General features: G+C 34.4%; 1 protein-coding gene across 50 annotated transcripts in view; it reads left to right on the top strand.

The window, feature by feature from the left end:
• The window catches only part of CLASP2 (cytoplasmic linker associated protein 2), a 238,037-nt gene that overhangs the window by 84,402 nt on the left and 137,003 nt on the right, over nucleotides 1–16,632 (top strand). For 25 of the 50 annotated variants that reach the window (XM_053598615.1, XM_053598620.1, XM_053598627.1 and 22 more), the window contains one exon: nucleotides 15,030–15,109. In XM_053598615.1, coding sequence (XP_053454590.1) covers nucleotides 15,030–15,109 — 80 coding nt within the window. Of the gene's footprint in view, nucleotides 1–15,026; nucleotides 15,110–16,632 lie in introns of all 50 variants that reach the window. The other 25 variants (XM_053598622.1, XM_053598657.1, XM_053598656.1 and 22 more) reach the window with 1 other exon arrangement.

Raw genomic sequence — 16,632 nt, 5'->3', positions numbered from 1 at the left:
AGATCGCATAGCTCTGAGATTATAATCTACAGTAATGCTTACTACTTTTTGGCACTTATAAGTCAGCCATTTTAAAGCTCAACTAGTATGATTCCTAGAAAATGAGAATGTTTGAAAATAAGCAAACCTTATTTTTTATATTGTAAATAGAAATCCTTTTTAGTATTCTCTTATCCAAATTACCTTCTTTACGTTAATTTTCTGAGTTACAATATCCCTATTCCTGTACCAAACATTTGGCTATTTTTATTTTTAAAAAACAGTAGATTGTAATTGTTGTTTATAACTAATACCAGATTTTGAGGTTAGTGACTCCCTTCAGGCTTATGTATAATCATTGAGATATGTCTTTGACCAAATCATCAGTTCTCGAAGTTCTCTTGTTCTTTCTCATTCATTCATTCATTCAAGTGGAGAGAGTATTTTCTCTCTGTTGTTTCCATCTAATGTCTAAGATTACCTTGAAATAGTTTTTACTTTCATTTCTTATAGTTAGGTAATTACCACCACTTTAAATTCAGTAGTACTTCTCATCTTTAGGGTATTTATATTTGTTTTACGTCATTTAGTATTTTCTACAAATTATACCAATCATTCTCATTTTTCCCATCATGCAAACAGCAAGATTTGTCTTTTAAACAAATGCAGATCCTGAGAATCAATATATATACATTTAATAAAATTTTAAGAATTTATTTAATTCTTTTTTTTTCTTTTGAGACAGAATCTCACTATGTCTCCCTCAGTAGAGTGCTGTGGTGTCACAGCTCACAGCAACCTCAAACTCTTGGGCTTAAGTGATGCACTTGCCCCAGCCTCCCAAGTAGCTGGGACTATAGGCACCTGCCACAATGCCCAGTTATTTTTTGTTGTTGTTGTTGTAGTTGTTGTTGTTTAAGCAGGCCTGGGCCAGGTTCAAACCCGCCAGCCCCTGTGTATGTGGCTGGCACCCTAACCGCTGAACTATCAGTGCCAAGCTGAATTTATTTAATTCTGGAATCCAAATTTTTGACGAGTAGATCTCAATTTTTTTGTTTTTCAACTTTATGTAAAACAAAATAGCATTTTTGTTTGTGTGCTTTCATTTTACTTATTTTCTTCCCTTACCAACAGGGAAAGATACTAAGCCAAAAGATTATAGCCCTGAAGGGGTTTTAAAAATGATGTGACCCAGATTCAGGAAGAGACTGAGCCTCAGAGAGCTGAATGATATGCCCATGTTGGTTATTAACAATGATGAGATGAAAACTTGAGTGTTTGGCGCATTGTCAAGGGCTTCTTGTTTGTTGATTTCTGGGTTACCTCCTAAGTAATAGTGCATATGATACATATTTTTAATTTTTATCCCATATAGCAAAACACTATTATTGAAATTTGAAAGGTAGGTATTAGCCAATCACAAGTCTTAAATTACTGTGAATCCCAGATCATTGACTATCCATTGTAAGATGTCCTGATACTATCTGTCTTAACTTTGGTTTTAAGGTAAATATGACTTGAGTAAATAGCATAAATTGTTACAAATATAGATCAGTAAGCTCCCTTATTTCTTACTTTGTGTAAGAATCTATATGTTGTACTGTAGTTATTTTCAGTGACTTCAGTTTTGTTTTACCTCCTGTTGAAGACTTGAAGTGACAAATTTCATTATGTGCATTACGCGGGTTTATTTTTTGAGGCATTCAGAATGTTAATATACACAAACAATTGTGATTGAGATAGAACAGGCAAACTGAAGACCCAGACTCTCTAGAGTTAAGTTATTGTTCTTATCTCTACTTGTATATAGCACTTACTATGTGCGGTACTCCTAATAAAGCACCAAGAAGGCTAAATAGAATATTTAATTCATGATTTTTAAACTTAAAAAAGTAATTATGCCGATTATTCCACTAACCAGTGTTAATTTTATTACATTTTGATTCTCCATACTTCATCTGCCTATATTTTTTTTATCTAAAACTCATGTGTTAAGAAAGTTGAAGGGCTTTATAGGAACATAAATTGATGCAAAGTTTGCCTCACAAAAGATGGAAATACCATTAATAAAGATCTCACAAATGAAGAATTTTCCATTAGCCTTATTATTCTTGATTAATACAAAGTAGAAGTTGTAATAACTCCAACCTCAGGATTATATGTATCATATACATTCTAATTAGTTGGCTTGGTAAGAAGCAAACATTCTTTCTGTGAAAACTATTTTTTTCATTAGCTTGTCATTTCTCTTTTTTAAAACCAATTTATGTGTTTCTTACTAATGAAAAGAACTAAAAGACATAGTTTTATTTTTTTAAATATAAATGTCATGCTCATTGTTAAACAATGGAGATTAAAAAAAATTAATAACATTTCCTTTATAATCTCATATCCCTGAGACAACCCATGTTAAGTTTGATATGTAAGCCTCTTAAATACTATCACTTTGTTCATTTATGTGGGCACTGAGATTTATTTTTTCCCATATTAAATATAATAGTAAACACATAGTAACATTAAATAATGTTTGATGCTTTTTTTCATCAAACATTCTTTGATGTTTGAGGTTGCTGTGAGCTATGATGCCACTGCACTCTACTGAGGGGGACAGAAAGAGACTGTCTCCAAAAAATAAAAATAAATAAATGAAATAAAATAAAAGGATGTAACAGCTCTTATTCTTCATGGCAAAGAAGGTTTGATGAAAAAAAGCATCAAACATTAGTGATCCTCTTGCCTCAGCCTTCCAAGTAACTGGGACTACAGGTGCCCACCACAACATCTAGCTAGTTTCTCCTGTTTTTGGTGGAGATAGGTTCTCCCTCTTCCTCAGGCTGGTCTTGAACTCCTGAGCTCAAGCAATGCACCCGCCTCAGCCTCCCAGAGTTCTAGGGTTACAGGTATGAGCCACCACACCTGGCCTATTGCATCCTTTTAATAGCTCTAGGTATTCCACATTATTGATGCACTGTGATTTAATAAACAGTTTCTCTGTGTTTGTCATTCACATTGCTTGCAACTTTATGCCATTACAAAGAATGCAGATCTCCATATACTTCTATATTTTGACATTCTGCTGCTTTTATTCTACAGATCAGGTTCCTTTAAATAGAATTGATTTTAGATTGTATGTGTTTTTAATTTTAGTAAAGATGTTGTCTTACCATCTCCAGTATTGAATATAACAGCCTCATTAATCATTGCCATTTTGAAGGGTGAAAAATGGTATTTCCTTTTAATTTGCATTTTTCTATCCACCTGTCCACCTGGCCAGGAGCTAGTAAATATTTATTGAAGTCTTTTAGTGGGGTGCTATTTTAGTAATCTCTGAGAAATGTCAGTGAAGAAGAACAGGCCCTGTCTTCCTGAAATTTATATTCTAATGAGGTTTAGAATATTTAAATCCATCAATAGGAATTAGCACATCATCTTCTATGAGTTACATATTGTTTTGTCTTCTCTTCAGCCTGTTAGAATTTTTTTTTAAAGATTAGACCTTCTATTCTTTTGTTAAAAGTTACAAATTTTTCCTCACTGTCTCCTTTGTCTATTACATTTTTCTATGAAATTTTAAAAGTTTTGTATTAGGTAAAATATCATTTTTTATTTCCACATTTGCTGACTTATAGATTACTATTCAATCTCAAGGTTATAAAACTAGTCTCATTTAATCTAAAACATTATTTTTTATTAAATCATAACTTTGTACATTGATACATTTATGGGGTTCAGGGTACTGCTTCAATATACAATGTGAAATGTTTACATTGAACTAAGTAACACATGCATCACAATTATACTCATTTCTTAATATTTTTGAAATGTACCATTGCATCATGTACATTAGGTGAGGTTCCCCCAAAGACCTTCCCCTTCCCTCTCTCTCCTCTTCCCTTCTACTTTCAGGACTGTAGTTATGTTTTGCCATTCATATGAGCATATAGGTGATTATATATTGATTTTATAGTAGTATTGAGTACATTTGATACTTTTTTTTCCATTCTTGAGATACTTTACTAAGAAGAATATGTTCCAGCTCCATCTAGGTAAACATAAAAGGTGTGAAGTCTCCATATTTTTCATGGCTGCATAGTATTCCATGGTGTACATATACCACAATTTGTTAATTCATTCATGGGTTGGTGGGCACTTGGGCTGTTTCCATGTCTTGGCTATTGTGAATTAGGCTGCAGTAAACATTCTGGTGCAAATGTCTTTGTTGTAAAATAATTTTTGATCATCTGGGTATATACCTAGTAGAGGAATTGCAGGATCGAACAGTAGGTCTACTTTTAGTTCCTTGAGTGTTCTGCAAACTTCTTTCCAAAAAGGTCATATTAGCTTGCATTCCCACCAGCAGTGTAGAAGCGTTCCCTTCTCTCTGCAACCACGCCAACACCTATAGTTTTGGGATCTTGGGATGTGGGCTAATCTTACTGAAGTTAGATGAGATCTCAAAGTGGTTTTGATTTGCATTTCTCTGATTTTTCAGGATGATGAGCATTTTTTCATGTGTAAAAAATTATTTTATATTTAGTTTGTTTAGTACATCTGAAATTTGTTTTTGTATAAGGTAATGTAATATCCACTTTAATTTGTTTCTTATACATGGGGAATGATTTCCATGCAATTAAATAAAACATTTTTTATTTCATTACATTGAAATACTACCCTATGTATTTTGATCAGTTTCTAGAATTTTTCTCCTTTTTTCCTGATCTATTTGTACCTATGCTAGCTTTATAATGAGTGATGTCCCATACTTTTAATTATGAAAAATTTCAAGTATACAGCAGAGTTGACATGCAGTGAACACTTACCACCTAGATTTGATAACCATTGATTTCCCATATTTGTGTGAATTCTTTCTCTGTAGATATATTCCCTTGCATTCTTTTAAAAAATATTATAACCATTAGAAAGTAAATTGTAGCCATCATGACATTTTACTTGTAATTACTTAATATTCACCCCCTAACACTTAAAAGGTATATTCCATTAAACTGTAATATCATTATCATATGCAAGAAAATTCTACAATATTACCTATAAAATAGTCCCCTCACATATTTTTATTTCCATGACAGTGACTTTTCAAAGCATCTTGGCCAGTTGTCTTATGATATTGTCCTGTGTTCTGGATTTGTCTGATTTCTTTGTGGTGTTATTTACCTTGTTTCTCTAGCTTTTTTTTTTTTTTCCCTGTAAATTTATTCTTAACTTACATGTTCACGTTCTTTAACCACTTCATTTCTATGTTCAAACTTCCTAAAATGACCTAGGAATATTTTTATAGCCCTTTTTATTCAAACCAGTATGTACAGTATTTATTCTCTCTTGAATAGTTAATGCTTGTATACTTCTAAGATGAGTTTGTCTTTTAAAAGAAAATTCTTTTGTGACTTTAGCCAGTTACATTTTGTATCTTCCATATCTATTCAGAGTATTTGATAGTCTGATTTATCTTTTCTTTTATACCCACCATTGCTGTTTAATTACCTTGCATCTGTGTTGGGTTAGAGTGTTGCAGTAAAAACTAAAAATCTATTTGGCAGTGAAAATCTATTTGGTAGTTGGTTTCTTGTAGGGTTTTTTTTTTTTTTTTTTGAGGTAGTTAACTTTTATCAGAACATCTTTTCATTCTTTGTTTTTTTCTTCTTGTAGCCTAATATAGATGTTAGATTATTTATTTTGTTTATGATAATGTACTGGATTTTCCTGGACCATAAATAACAGTTCTGTGGGGCCAAGAAAAAAGGTTTGCTCTGTTTCTTAGTTCAAGAATGCCCTCTTCTGTTGATATAGTGAAAAGCAGTTTCTTTACTGAATGACTTGGGGGAGGTTTTCTGCTTCTCATTCTGTGATTACCATCTTGTTTCAATAGAGCCCTTATCTTTTATTTCTTCCTCTCCTTTATCTACCAAGATTCAAAGGGATAACTCCCCCTTCTCAGTGCTACTTAAATCTGCTGCTGGGGGGGAACCGTAGTTGATGTCTGTGTTACACAACTACCAGGATCCTCCCTCTTCCATGTAATTTCTTTTGATTTTCTTCTTATAGTAAGGGCTCTGTAGTTGATTTTGCTGGTCTTGGATTTTTGTATTTCTATTTACTTGTCAATTGAAGTTTGAGTGTTGTCTCTTCATTATATTAAAAGCATAGGCTATGGATGGTTTTATATGCTCTTCTTTTGCTCTCTGTGGGTTTTAGAATATTTATTTTAACATTTGATTTGAATTTGAATGCTTATCATTTTCTGAAGGGAATCAAAATATCTACTGTAAGTTTTGGTACCAGAAAAGGAAATATCTGGGGGTATTTTTTCTTTTTTTTAAACTGGAGAATCCATTGTCTTAGCATTTTGTTGTGAAGGAAAGTACTACCAAATCCAAAAGGTGGGGGGGGGGGGGAACCAGCCATGTAACAGCACCTCTCGCCCCCTACCATGAGAATGAGACCTTTTGTAACTGTTCCAGGAGATAGCCCCTAGCTGAAGCAGATAAAAGAGCTAAGCAAATGTTTAACTGTTAATCTTGTCTTAAGACAGTTGAGTAATGAACCAGAGTTCTTCTTATCTAGAAAGCCCCTGCTATGTCTGCTACCCCCTCCCTGCTTTGTGGTTAAAGCCCCTGCCACGTCTGCTACCCCTCCCTACTTTGTGGTTTTTGCCTTTGTAAGCTTGTAAAACCTGCTGTTCGGGGCTTGACTCCTCTGCTCCTGAGAGAGTTACGAGCTAAGCCCCAGCATGCTGGAATAAAACCCTCTTGCTGATTGCATCAAGTGCTGTCTCTTGCGGTTGATTGGGGTCGTCGTAGTTCAGGACAGAGTGGGGGTCTTGTCCCAAGTCTTTCAGTTGAATTTGTGGACATTATTCTTGAATGTTTCCTATTGATCTAAATCACTTGTCTGTTATGTATTAAAATTTCTTGCTTTTGTGGATCTCTTTTTGAACTTTCTATTTCATTAGTTGGTCAGTCGTTGCACTAAATAAAACCTAATTCTTGTAACTTTTAACTTTATAAATCTTCATACCTGGTAGGAAAAGTATGCTCCTTCCTTCTATATGTAGGGGTGTCCAGCTGGCAACTCATGGGGCACATGCTGATTTTATGAGGACTTTTTTTGGGGTTATCTTTGGTGTAGGACATCACAAAAAAAGTATACACGGCCCCCCTTTTTTTCTAATCAGCTTTCATTAGTGTTTGTGTATTTAATATGTGGCCCCAAATAACTCTTATTTTTTAATGTACAGCAAAAAGAAAAAAGGTTGGATATACTCCTGTTCTATAAGAATGTTTCAACAATTCTTGCCCCATTGTTTTGCCAAATAAATTTTACAACACTTTGCAAGTTCTATAAGAAGCCCATTTGGAAGCTTGGTTATTAATTATATTACGTAGAGAAGACTAGACATCTTTCTGATACCAGTTCTTCCTATTCATAAATGTGGAATATTTCTCCATACAATACTCTAATGTCTCATCGAAATTTACTGTTTTTCAAATTTTTTTTACTTTTTGTTATCATTTGTTTGGTTGATGTCTGGATACCTCAAAGTATTCTAAACACCTCAAAATAGTGAGCATAGTATTTTTTTAAGTTAAAATTTTTTATTGCTAGTGCTTAGAAATGAAAATTGATTTTCATATGTTGACTTTATATCTAGCCACCTTATAAATTGAATTTTTAATGATTTTGCTACATATTAATTTGTATTTTTTAAATTGCATGTATTTACTATGTACTTAGTGGAATTGAATTGAATTAAGATATTCACTATCTCACATTCTTAATTTTTTGTGGTTAGAATGCTTAAAATCAGGAGATGAATGGGCTTCGGAGTGAATGTGGCAGTTTAAAAAAAAAATACCTTCATTGTTTGGACCTGCATATTTAGCTGTTTGGAATGCAGTCGATTCCTTCTTGAGTTTCAAATATGAGACTGCTACAGTCACATCACAATATCCAATGGTGAAATCTTGTTTGTCATTGTCATTCCCATTCCTCTTCGTTTAAAATCAGAATAAAGTTGTATTTCAATTATCTTAAAAAAGAAAAACTTAAAATCTACTCTCAATTTTTGAAAATAAAATACATTTTTACTAACTACAGTATAAGACATAATGCTTTGTCTTCTAACCAATACATAGTAAGACCTCAATAAATGAAAAAAAATTTATATGTTTAGTCTTAAGTCAGTAATCTTGTTTGTGTACTTATAAAAAATGCCAGCACAATATGGCCTTCATGGCTATAACTACCACATTGTAGTACTTTATATGTATAGACACCATGTTGTGCTCCTCAACTTATTCTTCCTAATCTAACTGAAATTCTGTATCCTTTGTTGGTCAAAGGATGTTTTCATTTTCCATCTATACTAGGTTTTGGCACACTATATCTGGCAGGCCAAAGCTGTCCACCTGTCTTCCTAAATAAATTTTTACTGGAACACAGTCATACATACTCATTTGCAAAGAGTTGAGTAATTGCAACAGAGACTATATGGCCCCTAAAGCCATATTTTATATTACTGTGTGACCATTTATAGAAAAAGTTTGCCAACCTTTGATGATGATCATACCATATTTAAATGATAGTTTTTAATTTTATTCATTTTCAGTGCACTTAATTTTTCCATCATGGTCCTAAAAGTTAATTTTGATAGGTACACAATTTTAGAAATATTTTCTTTTTTCAAAACTTGAAAGATTAAGTATATTATTTCTGGCTCCCACTATTGCTTTTGAGAAATCTTTTGTCACCCTTGGTAGAGTACTATGGCATCATAGCTCACAGCAACCTCAAACTTGTGGGCTCAAGCCATTCTCCTGCCTCAACCTCCTGAGTAGCTGGGACTACCACATGCTTGGTTAGTTTTTTTCTACTTTTAGTAGGGATGGGGTCTTGCTCTTGCTCAGGCTAGTCTCGAATTCCTGAGCTCAAGCAATCTGGCTTTGGCCACCCAGAGTGCTAGGATTATAGGCATGAGCCACTATACCTAGCTGTTGTTCATTTTATTTTTCCTTTCTAAATGGTCTCTTTTTTATCTGATTACTACCTCTGTCTTTGGCATTGGGAAGTTACACCACAAATTTTGTGTGGATTTCTTTTAGTTTATTTGCTTGGGTTATATTGTGCATCCTGAGTCTATAGATTCTTGGTTTACTAATCTAGAAAGTTCATATTGTTGTCTCTTTTAAAATACTATCTTTCTTTAATATTATTATACTACATTTCAGGCATTCTGAATAGGCGTATGTTGGACATTCTCATGTCCTTCTTATCACTTTATCTCTTTTCCATTTTCCTATTCCTTTGCCATATTTTGGGTAATGTATTCAGATGTATCTTCTACTTCTCTGATTATTTCTTGGGATGAAGCGATTCTCATGTTTTAGCCTCCAGAGTAGCTGGGAATACATGCGCCTGCTACACTTGGCTATTTTTAGGGACAAGGTCTCATTCTGGCTCAGGCTGGTCTTGAACCCGTGAGCTCAGGCATTTCACCCACCTCAGCGTCCCAAGCGCTGGGATTTTAGGCGTGAGCCATTGCATCTGGCTCATCAATACAATTTTTTAAAATTTTAACAGTCATTGTATTATTTGTTTCCTTTCCCCCTCTAAATTTATCTGTTCATTCTTAATGGCCTCCTGTTGAGTGGTTATCTTTGTGATTTTATCCCTTGTTTCTTTAAACATATGTATTCATACCTGTAGTCTCTGCTGGACAATTCTTATATCTACAGCTCTTAAATCTATTGTCTATTTCCTGTGACTTTTAGTTCATAATGGTTTGCCTTCTTATGCATTTGATCTTTGATTGTGAACTTACTATTTGATAGCCAATGGGTGACTTTGGGCCCTAAAATGGAGAATCTGAAAGCTTTTTTCAGAGATTTATTTCTGCTTAAAACTGGGGAATCATCAATCAAGATCCCTTAAGCATCTCCTAGGTCTTGTTGCAATTCAAGAATTCTGGGTGGGCATTCTTTCCTTCTTTGGCCTCTTCTACCCCTCCCACATCTTCCGTTCTCTCACTCCCTGCTCTCTGCTCTCTTCTTTCTCTCTTTCTTATCATTCCCCACCCCCACTCTCTTCCATCTCTCTAATATAAAATAAACTTATATTTTTATATCCTAAATAAAAATAATTTTGGGTTACTCTTCTTTTACTTATTGGGTGGAGACTCCATTTTTGGTAGGAGGAGCTACAAAGTCACATTATACAAGGAACCTTCATTCAGGAATGAGAGGAATTGTTACAGCCGTCATTACAAGCAACCTATTGCAGAATGCCCTGTGACCATAATAATACACATGCTTCTCACATATAAAAAACTTTCACAGGCTGGTATAGTGGCTCATGCCTGTAATCCTAGCACTCTGGGAGGCTAACGTAGGCAGACCCCTGGAGCTCAGGAGTTCAAGACCAGCCTGAGCAAGAGTGAGACCCTATCTCTAAAAAAATAGAAAAAGTTAGCTAGGCATTGTGGCAGATGCCTGTAGTCCCAGCTTCTCCGGAGGCTGAGGCACATGAATCTCTTAAGCCAGAAATTTGAGGTTGCTGTGAGCTAGGCTATGGCCATGGAGCTCTAGCCCAGGGCAACACAGTGAATCCCTATTTAAAAACAAAAAGAAACATTCACAGATATCTTCCCCAAATCTCATCCTAATTATAGAATGATACTTGAAGTTCCTGAGGTTGTGATCTGTATCAGGTCCAGATGGAGATAAGGGTCCTCTGATGTGGCTTCTCTCCATCCAGAGACTGTAAATTAAAGACATTTTACCTACCCGTTACATAATCAATATACAATGGTGGTATCAGAACAGGGTAAATGTAAGAGCCACTCTTAATTCAAAATAGGGAGGAACAGGAAGTTCATAGTATTTAGTTTTTTATAGCAGTTTTGAAATCCATCCAGTCATCTCTTATCAGGTTCCCCTTTCCCTGGGGTTCTGAATGTTTTTAATCAGGGTTCCATTCATTGCTTTCTTCTCTTCTTGATTCTGTCCTGGACTTTGGGCTCTATTCCTGATACCTTTCCTCCTTTTACTGTGTTTACTACTGAATGTCTTCAACTTGTTTCTCTTTAAAAGTTGGGGATCCTCCAGAAGGTTCTTGTTTTAAGCTGACTCCTTCGTTGCAGTGGTACAAAGCTCTACAGGGCACCCTAGTGCTTTCATTAGTCTAACTCTCTTAAAAAGTTATGGATTTGTATGAATTTCATTGGAGTTTACTCCATATTTACCCCCATGTTATTTCTTCTTCATTTATACTGTTCTTCAGTGCTACTGTCTTCATTGCAGCTCAAGATGGATCTGCTCTTTTCTACCTCTGGGACTTTGTTCTCCTTGCTCCTGTATCTAAAGCATGCTACTTTATCCTTTTTATTCAGCACTAGTGGTAGTAGTAAAGGACTAAATGGGATTTTCTCTTACTTAAACCTCTTAAAGTAATATTTGGGAATTTCTGATATGTGTGAACTCTAGCCAGTCTAGCACACTAGAAACTATCATATCTGGCTCGGCACCTGTGGCTCAAGCGGCTAAGGTGCCAGCCACATACACCTGAGCTGGTGGGTTCGAATGCAGCCCAGGCCTGCCAAACAACAATGATGGCTGCAACCAAAAAAAATAAATAAATAAATAGTTGGACATTGTGGCAGGCGCCTGTAGTCCCAGCTATTTGGGAGGCAGAGGCAGGAGAATCGCTTGAGCCCAGGAGTTGGAGATTGCTGTGAGCTGTGATGTCACAGCACTCTATCCAGGGCAACAGCTTGAGGCTCTGTCTGAAAAAAAAAAGGAATGGAGGGAGGGAGGGTCAGCAAACATTAGCCTATAGGCTAATCACTTGTTCTTGTTTCGCACTTAAACTAAGAATGTTTTACATTTTTACATGGTTAAAAATGTTTAAAAGAAGGATAATGTTGTGTGATATATAAAAATTATAAGAAATTAAAATTTTAGTGTCCATAAATAAAACTTTTTTTTTTTTTTTTTTGAGACAGAGTTTCACTCCGTTGCCTAGGCTAGAGTGCCATGGCATCACCCTAGCTCACAGCGACCTCAAACTCCTGGGTTCAAGTGATTTTCTTGCTTCTGGGAGCACAGCCTTGCTCATTTATTTGCATGTTGGGTGTGGCTGCTTTTATCCATCAGTGGTAGAGTTGACTACCACATAGTAGTACTATATAGTACTCTACTATGGGCTATATAGTACTCTACTATGGGCTACATAGTGGTAGAGTGACTACCACATAGCCCACAAAATCTAAAACATTTACTATATGGCCGTTTGCAAAAACAAGTTTGCAGAGCCCTGTTCTAAAGAAGAACAAAGTTCTTCTGCTCTGTTTTAGCCATTAATACCTGCTTGTGTGATGGTTGACCCAGATACATTTGAGGAAGCTTCAGTCAAGTTGGAAGCTAGTGTTCTTTTCTCAGCCTAGTCTCTACTTCTGCTTCAGTTGTCAAACTTATTTTATCAAATATGTCCTTTTTTGGTGTGCATACCCTCCATCTCTGTGGAAATAAATTTGGCATTAGGATCCATTACTCTTTTGAGCTGTCTTCCTGTGGCATCTGTTCTCCTTGCTGGTGCTAAAGGTATTTTATAGCATTTTTTTAGATGAACTTTAAAACTATACCCCAGTGTTGTTTGTGAAATGGAACACTTCATTCAACAGATTATTCCCCATTGCAAATATCTTTTTTCTACTTTGTTGACCAGAAAATCAAGACCAAGGTAGGGGAGAAACATTAGGCAAACTGGAATCATATAAGATTTACTTTTAATACATAAGCCAGGCCAGAACAGGGAGCTCAGCATTTGCTTTATATTTATCCTATTTATATTCCCAGTGCATCCCCATTAGCAGCAGTTCCCCTTATACAGGGTAGTTATTAAAAGTAAGAATGAGGTAGAATGGGGTCAACTGTTTGATCATCCAGGCCTTTACCAAATTTGGTTAATGCCTATGTCTGGGTTGGAGACCATATTAGCATATCTGAGTTAGCCATAGTGATGTTTGTAGCCTTTTTTCTAAGCACTTCATGTGGGATTTAATTATTATTCTCTTCCCCCAGCACCTCCCCCCACCCCATTTATTGGGCCCCACTCATAAGACACACTTCATGGATAATAAAGGCATTATGATTAAAGTGAATTATGACCTTCAAAATCCACCATCCTTATGAGTATGAATATCCTTAGTCAATGACACATTTTTCTGGCCTTATTTGGAGTTTATTCAGATGTTCTTCATGCTCTTGAAGACTTTTGACATTGTGTTTATGGCTAATGGGTTAGATTATGTATTGGAGTTAACATTCTGTTCTACAGTGATAAATATCTCTTGTAAACTTCATATACTGTAGTAATTCTTAAAACTTTATCTTCCCTTTATTTTTATATTCCTCTTCTAAAACTTCCTGGATCCTACTCTTGAGTGCACTAAGGTTGTTACTGTTTCTGCTGTGGTATGTCTACAAGTGTTCCCTCTACTACATCCAGCAGTTAATTACTTGTTCTCAAATTTGCCTATTAGTTGTTCTTACTATTTTAACAAAGTAATTTTGCAAGAAAGTGTTATGTAAATGAACAAAATGTGAATGTGAAAAAAAGTTTTGTTTTTTAAACCATTGAATGTTTCCTTGCTTAAGAACTACTTGATAAGGACAGGTACTTAAAGTAATTTTTGCCAACTTGCCTGAGCAAGACAGCTGTGAAAGACAGGGGAGAAATTGTAAAAATCTAGGCATCTTCATTCTATGTCAGAGGCCCCATAGTAAAAAACAGTAGTCCCAGATCAAGAGATTTGCAAATGAATGTATATTTTAAGATATTTAGTTAAGATAATATGGTTTTGTATCTTATTTTTTGTTTCTTTGTTTTAGCTAATTATTTTCACTTGTTTAGTTAGCCACAAAGATTGATCATAGAGGTGGGGTTGAAAGTACTTTTGTTTTATTGGATTTTTTTAATATCTAAGAAAAGACTAATTTATTATGTTGAATTTTCTATAGCAAGCATGCATTAATTTCCTTTATAGTTTATTAAATTTATTACCACTACTTTTAATTTGTAATTTCATTGCCTTACAACTTTTTACACTGTTTTGTGGGCCATTTCTTACTGCTGTTAAAAGATATATATCTATAGAAATTGTCATGTTTTTGTTTTTTTGGTTTTTTGTTTTTAAGATTAAGAACTCCTTACATATCTTTGGAAATCCTGAGTACTTTCTATTTGATGATGTTAATTTTTAAAATCCAGTTTCGAAGCATTAATTTTTTTGGCAGACGATAAACTTAATTTGGGGAGATGTTTTCAATTTAACTTTTTAATTAAAGAGGTTTTAAAGTTAATTGTTCCTTGGAATATATATCTTCTCTGGTTGAAGTCCATTTTGTTGGTTGAATTCTTACCATAAAGGAATAAATATGTGAAGTAGGAAGTAATACCACCTTTATCAGCCAGGGTTCTGATTGGTATGCATCTTGTATAGTTGAAGTCTACTTCATTCAACTACGCAATTCATTTGTTTGAGTAATTAAATTTTATTTCAAACTCTCATTTCTTTCATATATGCTTTCCTGACCATAGCAGCATACATGGATTCTCTGCATCACTTATTTGCCACCATTTATTGACACTTAGTGTCATTTTAAGTTGCTGTTCACATTTTCTTTTTTTAAATCATCTAGCCCAAAATATCACTAACCTTTTGAATGTTCATACTTTCACTTGTATTTTGAGTTTGCTAATGCAATGAATGGAGCAGGGGAGGTCAGGCACTCTGCTCTTAACAGTTTGAACTTTACAACTAGCCTAGCCTAGTACCTTAGTGAGAGTTAATCAAGTATTGCTAAATACCTTAACTTCTCTGAAAACTACAGATTTCTAAAATGCATTCTTATAAAATGTAACAGCCCTCAATATTACGCCTTTGTTGCTATCAGAAGGATTTTATTTTTCATGTTGTCCTTAGTGCTAGAATGCTTAAAAATAAACCTTAGGAAGTTAAATTACCTTTTAATTAGCAGGTGCTTCTAAGGAAGGAGGTGCTGGAGCAGTTGATGAAGATGACTTTATAAAAGCTTTTACAGATGTCCCTTCTATTCAGGTAGGTGACATGGCACTTCCCTTTAATATTCTTTAACTAACTATATAAATGAAATATCTTACTTATTATTACTAAGCTGTTATTTGTTGACACAATTAGATTTTTAAGTGATTTTTTTTCAGTGAGGCTGAAATAAAATTGAACCTATAAAATAAAAAAATTGAATCTATATATTGAATTACATTGCCTTAGAGTATTCAACTTAAAGTTCAGTTTCTGGAAGTAAGTTTGAGCTCAGAGACTGTTATAAATTAGTAGACAATAGAAATTTGGAAGTCATTCACATAGCTATCAATAGTGGACACATTCATAATTAATGATATTATTTCCATGGCTTAAAAATGCACGTAAATTTTATATTGTACATAACTTCTGCAACTTGACTTTTTACTCAGTATTGGTTTTTATATTTTTTCACAATGTAAAATTTGAATTCTGTTTCATTCATGTAAATTGACAGATGGTTTTCTATTGCGTGAACAGACCACAGTTCATTTACATGTATCTATTCTGTTGATGGGCATTTAGGTTGTTTTGAACTTTTGGCTATTATGTATTATGCTGCTGTGAAGATTTTTATACACATGTCCTTGATGATTTGTAGGCATTTCTTTAGAATAGGAACATAGAATAGAATTGTGTGGATATAACCTTTAACTTTACTATATGTTACCCTATAAGGTTCTTATGCCAGTTAAGACTCTTATAAGAAAGGCATGATAGTTCTCATTTCTTCAAATCCTTGTCAACATTTATGTCTCTCAAAATATTTTTCCAGTATGATGAATGTGAATTAGCATGTCTATTAGGAAATATCTCACGTTGCTTTACTTAAAACTACCTTCCACTCTCTGTAGTGCTTTCTTAGCTCTCTGAAAGGAAATGTCCTTAAGCTATTTAAGATCTTAAAAAGTTGTGAGAAAGCTTTAAAAACTTCTCTGATTTTTGAGTGCTATTTTTTCCTTTATTAAAATATCTTATTTTAAGATATTTACCTTTTAAATAATTGAAAAAATATACCTCTTTTTCCTTTTGTATTTTACGAACCATATGTATAAGAGAAAGATGAGTACAGTAGTAAAACTTAGACTTGAATATTTTTTATTATTCAATATAATAATTGTGTCAGACTGGTAATGTCATGGTATCAGCAAGTCCAGTGCTACTGAACTGTATGGAAGAGGAAAAGCTGTGCATTGCTTTCTTGCAACTAATAATCTTCATCCACACCCTGCTCCCCTCCCAATATTCTGTATCTTCCAGTGTACCCTCTGGAACATCTGTTTTATAAACAGCCATTCCTCTAAGTCCTTCCCCCCATTATTTGAGGGTCCCTACAACTTCCTTGTCTTAATCAAAATCTGTTTTTTTTTCTTGAAACTCTTTAAAGGGAAGGCCGTTTATTCTTCTGACTTTCATGCTCTTAGCAATTGATAGTAGGTTTATTGTGCTTGCTGTCTGCATTATCACTTGGTGACCATTATTCTTACACCCATTTAAGTGAAGTTAATACTTTCTGGTCA

Source organism: Nycticebus coucang, chromosome 8 (genome assembly GCF_027406575.1).
Source record: "Nycticebus coucang isolate mNycCou1 chromosome 8, mNycCou1.pri, whole genome shotgun sequence".
NCBI lineage: Eukaryota > Metazoa > Chordata > Mammalia > Primates > Lorisidae > Nycticebus > Nycticebus coucang.
This window is presented reverse-complemented; position numbering and strand designations above follow the sequence as displayed.